At 37.2% G+C, this 16,524-nt stretch overlaps 1 protein-coding gene and 1 pseudogene across 2 annotated transcripts in view; one reads left to right on the top strand and one right to left on the bottom strand.

Annotated features, from left to right (window-relative positions):
* The window catches only part of Ppil4 (peptidylprolyl isomerase like 4), a 34,207-nt gene that overhangs the window by 10,246 nt on the left and 7,437 nt on the right, over positions 1–16,524 (top strand). For both annotated transcript variants that reach the window (XM_048425118.3, XM_048425120.3), the window contains exons 7-12: positions 713–829; positions 4,907–5,031; positions 7,850–7,916; positions 8,678–8,789; positions 9,937–10,033; positions 13,573–13,720. In XM_048425118.3, coding sequence (XP_048281075.2) covers positions 713–829; positions 4,907–5,031; positions 7,850–7,916; positions 8,678–8,789; positions 9,937–10,033; positions 13,573–13,720 — 666 coding nt within the window. The remainder of the gene's footprint in view (positions 1–712; positions 830–4,906; positions 5,032–7,849; positions 7,917–8,677; positions 8,790–9,936; positions 10,034–13,572; positions 13,721–16,524) is intronic.
* On the bottom strand, positions 9,370–9,544 carry LOC146895810 (large ribosomal subunit protein bL33m pseudogene; annotated as a pseudogene).

The following is a 16,524-nucleotide window of genomic DNA, read 5'->3' as shown; positions in this document are numbered from 1 at the left end:
ACAGAGATCTGCCTGCCTTTGCCTCCTATGTTTTGGGATTAAAGGAGTGCTCCACCACACCCAGCTAGTACCACCTTCTTGTATAGGTATATTAAAGTGTTTCTTTCTATCTTGTTTATTATACTAGAACAGGTTTGGAATTCTTTTCTTGCCCATAGAGATGCTTATTTTTGTAATTATTTCATTATTTCCTTAGTTTCTCTCTTTAGTTTCTATTCCACCAGAAGTCTCAGTTCTCAGACCTTATATAAGCAGTGCTTTGGGAAGGTTTTCTTATCTCCCAACTCTAGGAGAATAGCCTCATGGTAACTGAAAGAGCATCTTGTAAAATACTTTTGAAATGGGTTTATTCTGTAGCCAAGCTAGGCCCAGACATTTCTGTGGACTGCAGGGAATGTTCTCTAAGGCATTTTAAAGTATAAATTTAAGGTGTTCATGATGCTTTCTCAAAGCTGAATTTATGGTTGGATTTGGTGTTTTAATTCTAAAATTATGTATCCTTTCTATTGAATACGTAATTGGATAATTGTATCGATATAAACATTTCTTTTGATTTTGCAATTAGTCAGAAGCTGAGTCTGGCAAATACTATAGACTTAATTTAAATGAGTGCCCAGAGACTTGTAAGTTTCTATTCTATTTCGTTTGATAGGTCAAGAATAAAACATGATATCTTCCATGATTCTCCCTATTTTTAACTTCTATTTTACAGAGTGGTCGAATAGGAGCAGATGAAGAAATTGATGACTTCAAAGGAAGATCAGCTGAAGAAGTAGAAGAAATAAAGGCGGAAAAAGAGGCTAAAACTCAAGCTATTCTTCTAGAGATGGTAAGGTAATAATTTTGGTCAGAAAGTTATTATGTAGCTCATGCTATGTAATATATGGTATATAACTTACAGAACATATTCTTGGAGTTTATCTGCTTTTATAGTAATAAACTAGTAAAAGTTTAGTGAGATTTCCCCCCTCAATTACATTTTGTAGAAAATAATAACAGAAAAATAAACAGTTTGGTTTTGTTTTTTCATTAATTACTGAGGGCTTTTTTACAAACTGGGAAAGGTTAGGTGAGGTGGTGAGTAAAGGTGCTTGATGACAAGCCTGTTGACCTTAGTTGGGTCACCAGAACACACATGGTGAAAGGAGAGAGACAACTTCTGTAAGCTGTCCTCTGCCCTCTATATGTGCACCATAGTATGTACATGCTCATGTTCACAAACACACATCACATGCACACGTACACAAATTAATGTATAATAGCAATTAAAAAATAGGAGATGGTCATCTAAGTTATAAGTATTAGGATTTTAGTTAGTTTTCATATAATTTTTAAACATTGCTTATTACACTGCATTTTATGTATATTGGAGAATAGTTTTTGAACTGATTAATCATTTAATTCCCTATAATGAAACACATTTCATTGGCTAGATATCTCAGCCCAGTTAATTAGGTGTATGTTTGCATGTGTGAGTGCAGGTACCCACGGAGGCCAGACGTTTCAGGTCCTCATGGAGCTGGAGTTACAGGTGGTTATGAGCCTCTGGGAGCCAAAATTAGGTTCTCTGAAAGAAATTAGGAGCTTTTAGTGCATCTCCTTACCACTGAGCTATCTCCCCAGTCTCTTGTGAGTTTTGTCCCTACTCCCTACAAACTTCTTATTTGTTCTTTTGTCATTTATGGATTTTTATTAACTTTTTTTTTCTCTTTTGCATTATGATCTTTCTTTATCTCTCTCTTTTTTTTTATTTATTTATTTATTTATTTATTTATTTATTTATTTATTTATTTGAGACACGGTCTTACTGTACTGCCAAGGCTAGTCTTCCTAGGCTCATCAGCCTACCAAGTAGCCTGGACTCCAGCCCAGAGTGTGCTACCATGCCTGGCTGCCTGGCTGCCTGGCTGTGATACTTGACATTGGGCATAGTTAATAGGCTGTTGTTGCCTTTGACTGTAACATGAAGACTGGCTTGTTGGGATTTCTGTCCCACCTGGTACCCCACAGCCGGCAAGCCCCAAAGAAAATCACACAAAGATCTCTATTAGTTATAAAGCTGATTGGCTCATTCGGTAACCAATTATTAGCTAATTCTTATTAGCTAATTCTTACATCTTACGGTAACCCATAATTCTTGTCTGTGTTAGCCATGTGGCTCAGTACCTTTTTCAGATGTCAGTTCACATGTTGCTTCTTCAGTGATCTGGGTAGGAATGACAGAGGGAGCTTCCTCCTTCCTAGCCTTCTCCTGTTCTCATCGCCCCACCTATACTTCCTGTCTGGTTGACCCACCTATACTTCCTGCCTGGCCAATCAGCGTTTTATTAAAATACACGTTTGATAGAATACAGACAATTCTCCTGCACCATTTGACAGGCTTCAAAAATGTTGAACACATTTATGGCTTTGTAGCTTCTTCTGTTTCTGAATTTAAAGATTTTATTTTTAGTGTGTTTGTTCAGTAGACGATTCTTTACATGATTATCTCAGAGTTTTCAAATACATATAGTAGAATATTGTTGCCCACAAAATGCTTGTAGGAAATAAATTACATCAGCATGGTTCTATCTCACTGCTGCCCTTAGAAGTCTTTAATAGGAAGTGTAGGAAGTGCATTATGGTGTGCTCTGGCACACTGGTGCAACAGCTGACTTTGATCTTAACTTTAGTCTGCATAAAGAAAAAGGTGTCAGATTAAGACTGTAAGGGAAAAAAATATGTAGAAATTGTGATTCTATATTGAAAAGCAGTATGGAAAGAACTAGGTATTACAAATCACTGAAGACTAGATTACACATGATTATATTCAAAAATCAGTAACAAAGCTAAATAATATATTCATTAATGATGTATGTGGTAAATATCTTAGACTATGAGAAGGAATAGCCAAAAAGGGGACAAAAATATGTGATCTTGTCGGTGGGGGCACCCACCTTTAATCCCAGCACTTTCGGGAAGTAGAGGCAGGCGAATTTTTGGGAATTTCAGACCAACCTGGCCTACAAAGCAAGTTCCAGGACAGCCAGGGCTGTTACACAGAGAAACCTTGCCTCAAAAAAAAAAAAAAAAAAGGAAAATGAAAATGTGCTTTTGCTGCACATGCAGCTTGCCCTTTGTTTTTGCACACTTTCCTCTTGCGATTCCTCTTACCACTCAGAGTACAAATTGCCTGACGCTGTGAATAAAGCTGGCTATTGCATGAGACCTCATCTAATGGCTCCGTTCTTCCAGGCCCTACCACCTTTATAGTAAACACATATGGTAGAGAAACACAACTCCCAAAATTTGTCCCTTGACTGCCACATGCATACCGTAACATGCATGTACTTATACACATACACACCAAAACCAAAATGTACTAATATTGTTTTAGTTAAAAAAGTCTGATACTATATTTTTCCTGGTATTAACAATATTAATAGCTAGTATGTTTTTACCTAACTTGATACTTACAAATCATTACTGCTAATTCTTCAAGCAATACCACAATTTTCATTCATATATTTACTTTTAAAATTTATGTTTTAGACAGACTCTTACTGGAACTCAGCATAAACACAAACTTGGGTTCCTCCTAGCCCCACCTTCTGAGAACCTAGATTACAGGCCTGTGCCACAACACCAGGCACAATTTCCATTTTAAAGGCAAATGCAGTGAAATCAAAAGGGTAATAACTAGGATAGGAATCCAGATCTATCCTGGCTTCAAAAGTTCCAAATTATTTCCATTTTTTCTTTTTTAAAGTATTTGATATATTGTTTTCCAAAAGAAGATCTAAAGTATAGTTATGAAGCATAACAATAAAAACCACTGGGCTAGCTCAGAAAGTAAAAGCACCTGCCACCTGGTGAACTAAGTTGGATCCTCAGTGGAAGCAGTGAACCAATTGCTGTTCATAGTACTCGGACCTTCACACGTATACCTAATATACATCCACACACAAAATAAAAGTAATGCATTCCAAAATTAATTAATAAATGAAATAAAAACTACCTGGCTAAGAACAAATATACTTTCTGGTCCTATTGTCCTTGTTTCTCTCACAACGATCACTTTTTAAAAAAGATTTATTTATTATTATTATATTTATTTGCTTGCCTGTTTGTTTATTATACATGCAGACATGCAGTGTTCTGCCTGCATGTATGTCTGCAAGCAAGAAGAGGGCATCTGATCTCATTATAGATGGTTGTGAGCCACCATGAAGTTGCTGGGAATTAGACTCAGGACCTCTAGAAGAGCAGTTAGTGCTATTAAACTCTGAGCCATCTCTCCAGTTCCTCCTATTTTTGTTTTTTTTTTTTTGAGATAGAATTTCTCTGTGTAATAGCCCTGGCTGTCCTGGAACTTGCTTTGTAGACCAGGTTGGTCTCAGACTCACAAAGATCTGCCTGCCTCTGCCTCCCAAGTGCTGATATTAAAGGCATTCACCACCACTGCCTCATGTTTTTCCCATATATACATATAGACAAATAACAATAACCAAGTTACAATGAATAATCTGAAGTAAACTCACTCCCGCCACTACACCTGGGAGAGGCATGAAAGTACAATTTAAGAACAATTCCAGGTTTTTTAGGAGACTGAGGTCACAAGGCTCTTGTCTTGGTTTCTTGGAGTTTTCTCACAAGTGCTCAGAACTCTCCTACCTCTCCATTGTTGGGCCATATTCTGATATATCTGAGCCCTCAGGAACTGAACTCAGGTCACTGAGCGTGTGGCAAGCACCTTTAGTTCGTATGTCATCTTTTTAGCCCTTGAAATGTTTTTCTACATTTTCTACATATAGTTCATGATGTAAATTTAGATGGTTCTAGGAAATCAGTGTTGTAGACTTGGACAAAATATTTGGAAGAGAAGTTAAAGGAATTGATTTGTGTGCTTGATTATTTGTAACTTTAGGTGGGAGACTTACCTGATGCAGATATTAAACCTCCAGAAAATGTTTTGTTTGTGTGTAAATTGAATCCAGTGACCACAGATGAGGACTTGGAGATAATATTCTCAAGATTTGGGCCAATAAGAAGGTAATCCTGGGAGTAATAAAAGAGATATTTGGAAATGTCTAGGTATTAATTAATTGATTGATTGGTGTTTGTGTGTGTTTTGTTTTTTGTCGTTTTGAAATAGGGTCTCATTTGTAGCCCTAGATGGCCAGCAATTTTCTCTATATACCACGCAGAGCCTGAACTCAAGGAGATTCTCCTGCCTCTGCCTACTGAATGGTAGGACTTAAAGCACCATGCCACCACACCCAACAGAGTTTTCTAATTACACACTTTGGAGAAGCTTGGCAATTCTGGGTGAATTTTTTTTTTTTTTTTTTTTTTTGGTGGCCGGAGGATCAAACCTAGGGTACTATGCTTGTTAAGCAAACCTCTACCACTGAGACATGTTCCCAATCCCTTTGGTGAATTTCACATTGGTGATTTTTATAAGTGAGTATTTCAACAGTAGAAAAGGAAAGTATGTTTTCAGATAATGCACAAATTAAATATTTGAGTGATTCCTCAATTCTTAATACATTTTCACAGTAAAATATGAGTTAAACAATTTTCTACTTGTATAATACTCTCAACAATCTTAATATTTAAAATATTTATCTCATTTAAATTAACTCCTGAAATTATTAGCAGCCTATGTCACTATTAAAATTACCAAGTTTTATGGATTTATTTTTTAAACTGAACATGTAGCTACGGATAACTTGGAACTTGATTCTCCTGCTTTTACCTCCTGAGTGCTAAGATTATAGGTGGCTACCACACTCAGTTTCTGTGGTTCTGTTGATTGAACCTAGGGCTTTTTGCATACTTGACAGACTCTTTATCAGTTAAGCTTTGTGTCCAGCTCTCTCTCTCTCTCGCTCTCACCCCCCCCCCCCGTGTGTGTGTGTGTGTGTGTGTGTGTGGTGTACATGTGCGAGTGCACGAGGTTTTTAAGACAGGGTCTCACTATCATAGCCTACTCTGACCTTGAATCTATCTTCCACACTAATGAGTGTTGGGATTACAAGTTAACATTACCATACCTCAAAAGCATAAAATTGTGACTTATTCTTGTGGGTTTTATTTTTATTTTGCATGTGCAGGTCTACATAGAGACCAAAGAGCAACCTTGGGTATTTTCCTCAAGCAGTGTGTAATTTTTTTTTTTTTTTTTTTTTTTTTTTTTTTTTGCATTAGTGTTTCTTACTGGCTGGTGCTCACCAAGTAGGCTGTGCTGGCTGGCTACACTGAGTCCTAGGGATCTAGGGATTACAAACTCACATCACTGCATACTCAGGTCCCCATGCATTCAAGACAAACACTTTACAAACTACCAGACCACCCCAGTGAAAAATTTTTTCTTTTGGTTAATTTTCCCTTTATTATCCCTTTTTATCATTAAGTATTTTATTTTAAATATTATTATTTTTAAAAAGTATGTGTGAGTATATGCCACATTGCATGGGTGTCCTTGGAGGGTAGAAAAGGACATCAGATCCCAGAACCCAGAACTCTAGAGTTAGAGATAGTTGTGAGTCATCTGCTGTGTTGCTGGGAGTGGAATATAGGTCCTCTGGCAGAGCAGCAAGTGCTCTGACCCTTTGAGCCAGCTCTCCAGCCATTATTTATTTATTTATTTATTATTATTATATTATTTTAAAAATAAGCTAGTACTACCATTTTAGAAAATATACAGCTCTCAGGAAATAGTTCTTTCTCTTTTTTTTTTGTTTTTTTGAGACAGGATTTCTTTGTGTAGCTCTGACTGTTCTGGAGCTTGCTCTGTAGACCTGTTCTTAAACTTAGAGATCCGCCTGCCTCTGCCTCGAGTGCTGAGTTGAAAGGCGTGCGACACCATCACCTGGCTCAGATGGTTCTCTTCTCTATGTGGGCTCTAGGGAGTGAACTTAGGCCATCAGTCCCCAGAGCAAGTACCTTTGCTTCCTGAACCATCTCACGGCCCCTCTCCTATATTATTAAGGCAAAAATCTGCAAAGTTAGTCAGATTTTCTAACTGATCAACATGTCCTATGGTTAGGATGTCCTTTCATTTAATGATTTTAAATTGGTCCTTCTTGACTTTTTCCTTTAATACTGTTTGGTGAATTAGTTTTGTGTGGTACCTGTATTTACAGTATTTGAATCTTGTTTACTTTAAAACTCACGGCATAAGCTTAAACTATGGTGGCTCATGCCAATAATCTAAGAAGGTGGGAGATGGCAGCAAGGAAATCTCAATAGCAAGGGCAGTCAGGTGTGCATAGTGAGTTCCAGGCTAGCCAGGGCTACATAGTGGGTCCTTGTATCACATTCAAAAGCATAAACATACTAATAAGCACTTATATATGTAACATATTATTTAAATCTTTTATGTTTGAACTAAAAAAAGACTTTATGATTTAATGATTTTACTAGACATGGTAGTGTATGCCTTTAATCTCAGTACATAAAAGGTTGGGGCAGGAAGATTGCTGTGAGTTTGAGATTACCTGGGATTCAGAATGAGTACCAGGCCAACCAGGGCTGCACAAGAAGACCTTGCCTCAAAAATGTGAAAATAAACAAAATAATTTTAAGGTGAAAAGAATTTAGCAGTTTATTTTTGTTAAAAAGAAGCCTGCCTCCATCTACACCACTATAACCTAGTTTGTGTATTTGGAATAGAATTTAGATAATTCAGTTACTAGAGTGATGAACTGTATATGTATATGTGTTTAGATAGAGTTGTTACTGAAAACTTTGCTGTATGTGAGTTTAATAACTGGCTTATTTTGTTCTGGTCTGAAGAATTAGAGAAAATGTTTTTTGTTTTATTTTTTTAAGTGACTTTTCAAGAAAAAAAAATTCTTTTTTTCAGTTGTGAAGTTATCCGAGATTGGAAAACAGGAGAATCCCTCTGTTATGCTTTTATTGAATTTGAAAAGGTATGTCATAGTCTAAATATACCAGATTCTGTTTTTTCTTACTTATTTTCTGAGCATGAGTTCTTGTGTTGCCTTGGCTGATGTCATACTAGTTATCTTCCTGCTTTGGCCTCCCGTGTATCTGATTAGAGGTATGCACCCCTGCACCTGGTTGTTTTGTCTTTGAATAGTCTCCCAAGTGTTGGGATTAAAAGTGTGTGCCGCCACCGCCTGGCTTAACTGAAGTTTTTGTTTGGTCCCCCCCCACACACCCCAGCTCCAGTTCTTTGTGTGTGCTGTGTGTGCTAAGCAAGGGTCCTACTATGCTGAGTTTTCTCCAACCCCTGCTAAATTACTTTTAACACCAAGTTTATGAAGACGACATTCACTTTGGGGATATAGTATTTTTGAGTTTTGAGTAGCTGTAACTGGAATTTTAGGCTTGCATCACCCAGATGGTAAGTGTATGTATGTCTACTACAGTCAGACCGCCTCAGTTCAAATGATGGCTCTGACCTTTGGCTACTTCTATACTATATCTCATTAAACTCTTCTGTTTTATCATTGAGATAATGGAGGTAATAAATAGATGGAGCCTCAAAATGTTATTACTGGGGTGCAGATGCAATGCATTTAATATCTGGTATAAAAAAGTTTTGACTATTATTTTAGTAATAACAGCCCTTTTTATTTACAATATTTGTTCTAATTGCAGAAATCTTTCCTGTAAACATTCATGCTTGATTTTTTTTTGATTTTTTTTTTTTTGTAATCACTAATAGGAAGAAGACTGTGAGAAAGCATTCTTCAAAATGGATAATGTACTTATTGACGACAGGAGAATACATGTGGATTTTAGCCAGTCTGTTGCAAAGGTTAAATGGAAAGGGAAAGGTATGTTAGTTTATCTCCTTTCTTTGATGTTCTGCTTCAGGTGTTTGTATGCGTGTGTGTGTATCTGTGTGTATGTACCACACCTGAAGCAGAACATCAAAGAAAGGAGATACCACTTATAATCTGTTTTCCATGATTTTACTGCATTTTAAAAATAAGAAATAAATAGGATTATTTGTTGGTCAGTGGTAGGGGTTAGAAGAGGGAGAAATCAGTTAGTAGAGTTGACAACTAGAAGGCCCACTGGAATCTGTGATCTCTGTAGGAGTAAATGACTTGGTTCATGGTCCTGTGCTCTCTCTATTTCTGTGATCTTTCCTTGATATTGAAATACATGATTGTGCTCTTTTGAGTGCTTTGTGAAAATGAATTGATAGTTTTCCTCTATTTTTTTTTATTAAGGCCTATAAAAATCCAGGTAAAAATCTGGTCTCTGTGAAGAACTTTCCTTCTTTCCATTGTTTCTTCACAACAACCTTTACCTCATCAGAAGTCATGCTGATATTTTCTCAGTACACCCAGCTAGTGTCTCACCCTTTGTCTTCCCATTTAAAAATCAAATTCATTTTCAGTCTACTGCTTAGAGAGCATATAATTCTCTCTGCTCCACAAAGAGAACTTTTTAGTTCACAGATCATAATGAAGAGTCAGCTTCTCTTGTGGTTGAAGGAGAAACCTGTCCCATCTTGGCTCACCAGTCTCACCAGAACGAGTTTTGACTTGCTCTTGATAAAAGTGATCGTGGAAAGCAGCATGGTGTCCGTCCCTGTACTCTTTGCCAGAATGGGCTGTTGTTTTTGTTTTTTACATATTATAATTACAGTATTATGTGGGGAAATTATAAGTCTATTTATTTAGGATTAGTGTTAGCTGCTGACTTAGTGGCTCTGATTGACAATGTAGCATGAGTATTTCAGTTGGGTGTTTAATATTCATATATGTCAGTAGATGGCAGCATTTGGCTACCAAGAAAATTGAACATACCCTTTCAACTATACTGACAGCAGAGACAGGTTTGCTATGGTTCTTTTGTCCTTTACTTTTTCTGCTTCCCAATGTGTGCCTTTTATACAGTAGCCCTTTGTGAGTTATAAACTCGCTGGTGTTTCATTATGTGATACTAATTCTTTTTCTTCTTAATAAATAGGTGGGAAATATACCAAGAGTGATTTCAAGGAGTATGAAAAGGAACAGGATAAACCATCCAATTTGGTTTTGAAAGAAAAAGTAAAGCCCAAACAGGAGTATCCTTTACAAGAGTCGTATGCACATCCATCCATTGTATGGGTCATTTGTGAAGGAACAGTTTGCTGTCACAACTTTTCAGTGTCTCCCATAGACTTTGCTTTTTATTATACTTTGTATTATGGAGAAAATTATGTTTGAAAGAAACTTTAGGTCTAAATATTTTACCTCCTACTTTTACATTAAATACTTTCCTACTTACCCAATGTTCTTTAGGTAAATTTTTTATTTGCTAATGTTTTGTGTTATTCATTCTCTTTCATTTCCTTATCTAGATAACAAAATCTTATGGTTCTCTGTCACATAATTAGATTGCTTTTCTTCTGCATAATACATTGTCATTTTAGCAACAAAAATTTGTTTAAGACTTCTTCCTGTTCAGTGCAATAGTTGACATTTACAGGATTAAGAACAAATCTATCGACTTGACCATATAATTCAGATTCTTCCAAGTTTTAAGTTGAGACAAGTGAAAAAAGCAGTGAAACATACTGTTCGTATTGTGTCATTTTTATTGTTTGACAGATTTTCCCATTATAAACCTATCACTCCACACTTTGCAAAGGTCATTTCTTTGGCAATTATGTCTGGTAAATGGCATCTTTGTTTCCTCGTTTCTGTTGATGGAAAGAAGTTCTCTTTTCCTGTGTTACGTAGGCATGTCTTCTCCAAGTATTCATCAAGGAGAGATGAGTATCAGATTAGCCTTTAGATATTCACGCTTTAAAATGTGTTGTTGTCTGCGGTGCACAAAGCTTTGCGATGTGTTAGAGTCTGTGGGGGCAGGCAGCATCAACCTAAGAAGCTTCACAGGCAGCCAAACCAACGAGCTGAGGTTGATCCTTAAGAAAGGATGTTAGGAGGCATGTGATTGAAGCTCAGGATCATAAAAGGCATAGATGAATATGTGCGGATGTTACCCTGACATCTGTGAAGTAAGTTTAGTCTAAGCACTAAGAAGGGGAGTGTATAGGAAAAATAAAGGAAGTGTAGCTGCAGTGCATAAAGCAGACATGTTTACCATGGAGTTTGTTCAGACTATAAGGAAGTCAGTGTGTTATTTTAAAGTTTGTAGCCCCAGAATGTTTTAATAAGTGTTAGTCATCCACTCTACTTATTGGCTTATTGCAACCCTTCATACTATTTCCTTTACCCATCATCTAGAAAGTGCATGCATGAAGTTCAGTTACTCAAGATGGGGCACGATTAGGCTTGTGACTTAATAAGAACCTCATCTTAAAATATAAAGTTTTTATCTTCTCTAGCGAAAGTATATGTACTCTTTTTCATACACACCCAGTCCCCATATACAAGTGAAACAAAATCTTACTAAGTTTTGTGGGCATTTTTTTGTTTATTGTTTTCTTACAGTGCTAGGGACTCCCCCCAGGCCCGTGCACATATGAGGGGATTGCTCTACCACTGAGCTGCATTCTAGCTAACTGTATTTTGGAAGTGCTGTTCTCTATTTCTTTATTCTGTGTGATTCTAAAATTGCTAGTTATGACCTATAAATTCTACAGCTCATTGTTGAATTATGACCATTAGTTTGAAGAACACTGGAAATAATCATACATAGTATAAAAGAGGAAAGAAATTTTAGGTAATAAAGTAATAATGAGACTGATGGTCCATCTCTGGCCATCTTGTGGAAAGCTAGAAGGGATATCATTAACTTTTTGATCTTATGTGTATATGGGATATGCGAAGGAGAAGCCTAAGCAGTACCACTATGAAGACAAACGTTAAAAAAAAAAAAAGAAAACAGACATTAGATTCTGGTCCTTAAAGGACATGTCTGTGTTGACTCTAGTCCCCAGTGCAACTAAAATAGCACTTGTGTGTTAGGCTTCCTCATGTTCCTCACAGTTCAGAGCTCAGCCTTCAGAGCGCATTTTAGAAATGGAGATTATTTTTACATGAGGTTTATTGCTTTCTCTTAGTTTATTTTTTGAGACAGGGTCTCTGTGTAGCTGTCCTAGAGCTCACATATAGACCAGGCTGGCCTTGAACTCGCCTCCCAAGTGCTAAGATTAAAGGCAAGTACCACCATGCCCAGTTTATGCTTTCTTTTATTCTAAGGCTTTTTTATTACCTTAGAGAAATTGCATATTTTGATTTAAAACATTACTGCTGCTGTTACTACTACTACTACTACTACTGCTACTATTACTACTACTACTATTGTTATTATTATTGTGCTAGGATCAAACCCAGAGCTTTCTGCATGATAGCAAGCATGCTACCACAGAGCTACACTCTTGGGTCCAATTAAAATTAAAATTTAAATAACATTTTATATAAAATTTAGAAAAGATTGGCTCACTTCTGTCACATACACAAATGATACTTTTTTTTCTTTTTAAGCCTTTATCTTTCATAAAGATTGATGAAATTAAAATTACTGTATTGTGTATGTAAGGTACCACTCTTTCCCTAGGCAGGGGTCTTACTTTGTAAAAGCCCGGGCTCTTCTCAGACTAATTTTTTTTTTCGACTTTTTGAGTAGCTGGGATTACAAGTGGTAATATTTATGACGTTTTTTTTTAAAAAAGTTGTTTTTAAAAATTACTTGTGTGTGTGTGTGTGTGTGTGTGTGTGTGTGTGTGTGTGTGTCTATGGATAGGTATGTGCATGTGTGTGTGGGGGTACCTGAAGGTGTCAGATCTCTGGAGCTGGAGTTACAGGCAGTTGTAATCCAATTGACATGGGTGCTGGGAACAGAACACAGGTCCTTTAGAAGAGCAGCTAGTACTCTTAACTGCTGAGCCATCCCTCCTGTCTATGTCATTTTGTTTGCTTATTTGTTTTGAGAGAGGGTCTCACTATGTAGCTCTGGTTGGTCTGTAATTTGCAACATATGCAGACTCACAGAAACCTGCCTGCTTTGTATCCTGGGATCAACCATACACTATTTGACTTAAGCTTTTTTTTCACTTTTTATTTTCATATAGGCCTTCCTAGCCTTAAAAGAAATATTAGTAACTCCTTTTATATCATACTATGACACTAAAATGTATTTTATTATGTATTATTAAATATTGTTCCCATTTTCTGATAATTAAAAATGGCTTGTGTGTGTGTGTTTATGTAACTTAGTTTTAGTTGCTATAAATTCTTAAAAGAATTTCCTCATCATCACTGTTTATTGCTAAATTCCTGACTGACTTGAGAAGAGTCATGCAATGCACCTTCTATCTATAGAGTGCCTCTGGCTTTGGGGTTCATAATACCTTCAGTTTTTCTAGTTGATGACATGCCTCATTTTCTAAATTAAGTTTTTTATTATTGACAAATATATTTTGATTTCTATTCTATTTATAATTTTTGCCTGATGGTTATTAGCTGTCTGATGCCAGGATTCCTTCCATTTCTATTGATCGTACTGAAGACTGTATTACTTATTTTCAAAATGTATTCTGTGCTTTCAGGTGTTATTTGCTTTAAGTTACATTTAGTTTTATGACCTCCCTTGTTTACCTTATTTCTTATATTTTACTTCCATTATTTATCCTTTTTGTCCTTAATTAAATGTAAGTACGAAATATGATCTTATACTAGATGAGCAGGCAGAAGACTCAAAGTCAAGTCACTCACACACCAGTAAAAAACACAAAAAGAAAACCCGTCACTGCTCTGAAGAAAAGGAAGATGAAGAATACATGCCAATCAAAAATCCTAATCAGGTATTTCTAACATTCAAGCTTAAATATGAAGAAATTGATATTTTGTCCTTTTGTGCAGTGCATCTTGGTGGTACAATTTGAACTATCCCTGCTCTTAGCTATAGAATAGGCACACAGGATAATGGGCTTTAATTTTAAAGAATGTATCCCACAGGATATAAATGTTGTTTTCAGAATAATTTATTATGTATTTCCACATTTTAACCAAGAGTGATCTCCTTACCGATGAATACTTATTTTCATTAAAAAAAAAATAGGGCTTTGTTGAAAGTCGTTTCTTAATTGCTAGCTTAACTTGTCAACGCTTTTTAAAAGGTTTGTTGTTATTAATTTATGTATGCCTGTTAAATACATGATCTTGTCATTGGAGGTCAGAAGAGAAAATAGGATCCCCTGGAGCTGGAGTTACAGGCAGTTAGGAGCCAATGTTATGTGTGTGATGGGAGCCAAACATGGGTCCTATGGAAAGAGCAGTAAATGTTCTTCAGTGTTGAGCCATCAATCAACCCCTTAGCACTTTAAAAACTTTAAGTTATGTGTATGTCTGTTTGTGCGTAGTGTATGTCCATGGCGTATGCATGCAGGGAAGCCAGAGGAAGACACTTGGTGTCCTGTTTTATCACTGTCCATCTTATTCCCTTGAGACGGGGTTTTACTGAACCTGGAGCTAGGCTGGCAGCCAGCAAGCCCCAGCAGTCCTCCTTTCTCTGTTCCCCATAGCATTGTGATTTCAGGCTTGTGATCTTGTCCAGCTTTTTATGTAGTTTAGGAATTTGAACATGGTTCCTTATGCTTGTATAGTTACCACTCCTATCTGAGACACAATCTCTCCAGTCCCTTAATTTTCATATAACTCTTCTTACATACATATATTTTTTATTTCTTTTTTTAAATTGGGACCCAGCAGGCAGCGGGTCCCAAGACCATGGTGGCCCATGAAGGCAGTCAGGTCCCAGGCAGGGATCCCATGAGTGGCCCCATGAGAGCCAATGGGTCCTAGGCAGGTTGAGAGACCTTGGTGGGACAGCCAGTCTATGAGGAACCACAGCCTCAGGTGGGTGAGAGACAGATGGATAGGTACCCCATGCAGAGTGAGGTTGGATATATTTATTTAGTGTGTTATAGAAGGGAAGAGGGGGAGAAGTGGGATGAGGAAAGAAACAGAGAGAGAAGGAGGGAGAGAGGAAGGTGGTAGAGAGGAGAGAACAGAGAGGAGAGAAGCCACTGCAGCAGCTGCCTCCTGCAGAGAGAGACAGAAAGGAAGGAGCTCAGACTATAAATGGAAGGAAGATTCCCCTGCTGGATAGGGAAGGGAGTGGGTGGGTCTTGTCCCTTAAAGGGACAGGACTGATCATTACATATATACTGTTCTATCTTCATGTATCCTTGCAGGCCAGAAGAGGGCACCAGATCTCATTATAGATGGCTGTGAGCCACCATGTGGTTGTGGGGGAATTGAACTCAGGACCTCTGGAAGAGCACCAGTGCTCTTAACTGTTGAGCCATCTCTCCAGCCCCCACATGTATACATTTTCTGTTGTGAATATTCCCTCCACTCCTTTCTCATTAGTCCCCTGTCTAATGCCTAAACAATTTCATATATGATATGACTGTATAAAATGTAAAGCCACAAATGAGAGAAAACTTACACAATTTATCTTTCTGGGACTGACTTAATCTGCTGAATATGATTTTCTGATTTGCATCCATTTACTACCTAGGACATCATACTTTATGGCTGAAAAAGTTTTCATTGTGAATATTCACATTTTCCTCATAAATTCCTCTACTGTTAGACACCTAGTTGTGCATATAACTTATCTATAGTGAATGCTGTTACCGTAAATGTTGATGATCAGCATGTATTTATGTGCAGCACTGCTAATAGGTTTGAAGATTCCTTTGGTTGGTTGTTCATTGACAGAGTCTCCTGTAATCTAGATTGGCCTTGAACTTGAAGTCTAACAGGAGCTGTCCTTGAATTTCTGATCCTGCTGCCTTCATCTTCCAATTGATAGGATGACAGGTGTGAGCTCTTATCCTTGGCTAGCCCTTGAAGTTTATGTCCTGTCTATGCTTTAGGTGTAAAATAAACAACAAACATTAATTAAACATCACCCCATTTCCTAAAACAGTGGTAATGAAAAGAAATCATTTCTAGTCTATTTTGGTTCTTTGTTAAATTAAAAAAAAAAAAGCCATTCCATCCTAGCTCCATGTTTTTATTTTACCTCATGTTAGTCATTTCAGACAATCCTGGTGAATGAGAGGGATTTCAGTAGACCAAAGTGAGGAGACAGGGAACACAGGAGCATGAAAATGTAAAGCGAGAGACACAGGTGGAGAGATAGGCTAGGGTAAGCAGAGTCAAGGCCTTGCTGTTAGGAGAGCTAACACTGCTTGCCATTGGTATGACAAGTTAACTTTGAGTCACAGTTTCCTTCTTTGAGAAAGGAGATGATCCTTCACACATGGATTGTTACAATAAGCGTGGGCAGGTGTGTGCAAATGTTTCCTATATCTGTCTACTCTCATTTCTTCCACTAGTACTGTCAAGGTGCTGCTGTACAGTCACAATAGTTCTCCCTGTGGCTAGGACATTAGTTTGGTTCCTATTTCAGGACGTTTTTCTCATTTTCTATTTTCATGTTAATGGATTATGCAAAAACATTTTTTGTTGTTGTTTATAGTTTTCTTTTGTGGCTTGCTTTGTTTTGAGACAGAATTTGACTGTGTAGCCCTAGCTTGCCTAGAACTCATTATGTAGACCAGACTGGCTTCAAATTCACCTGCCTTTGCTTCTT

Source organism: Myodes glareolus, chromosome 1, assembly GCF_982192425.1.
Source record: "Myodes glareolus chromosome 1, mMyoGla1.1, whole genome shotgun sequence".
NCBI lineage: Eukaryota > Metazoa > Chordata > Mammalia > Rodentia > Cricetidae > Myodes > Myodes glareolus.
Note: the sequence above shows the minus strand (reverse complement) of the source record. Positions and strands in the feature narration are given on the sequence as shown.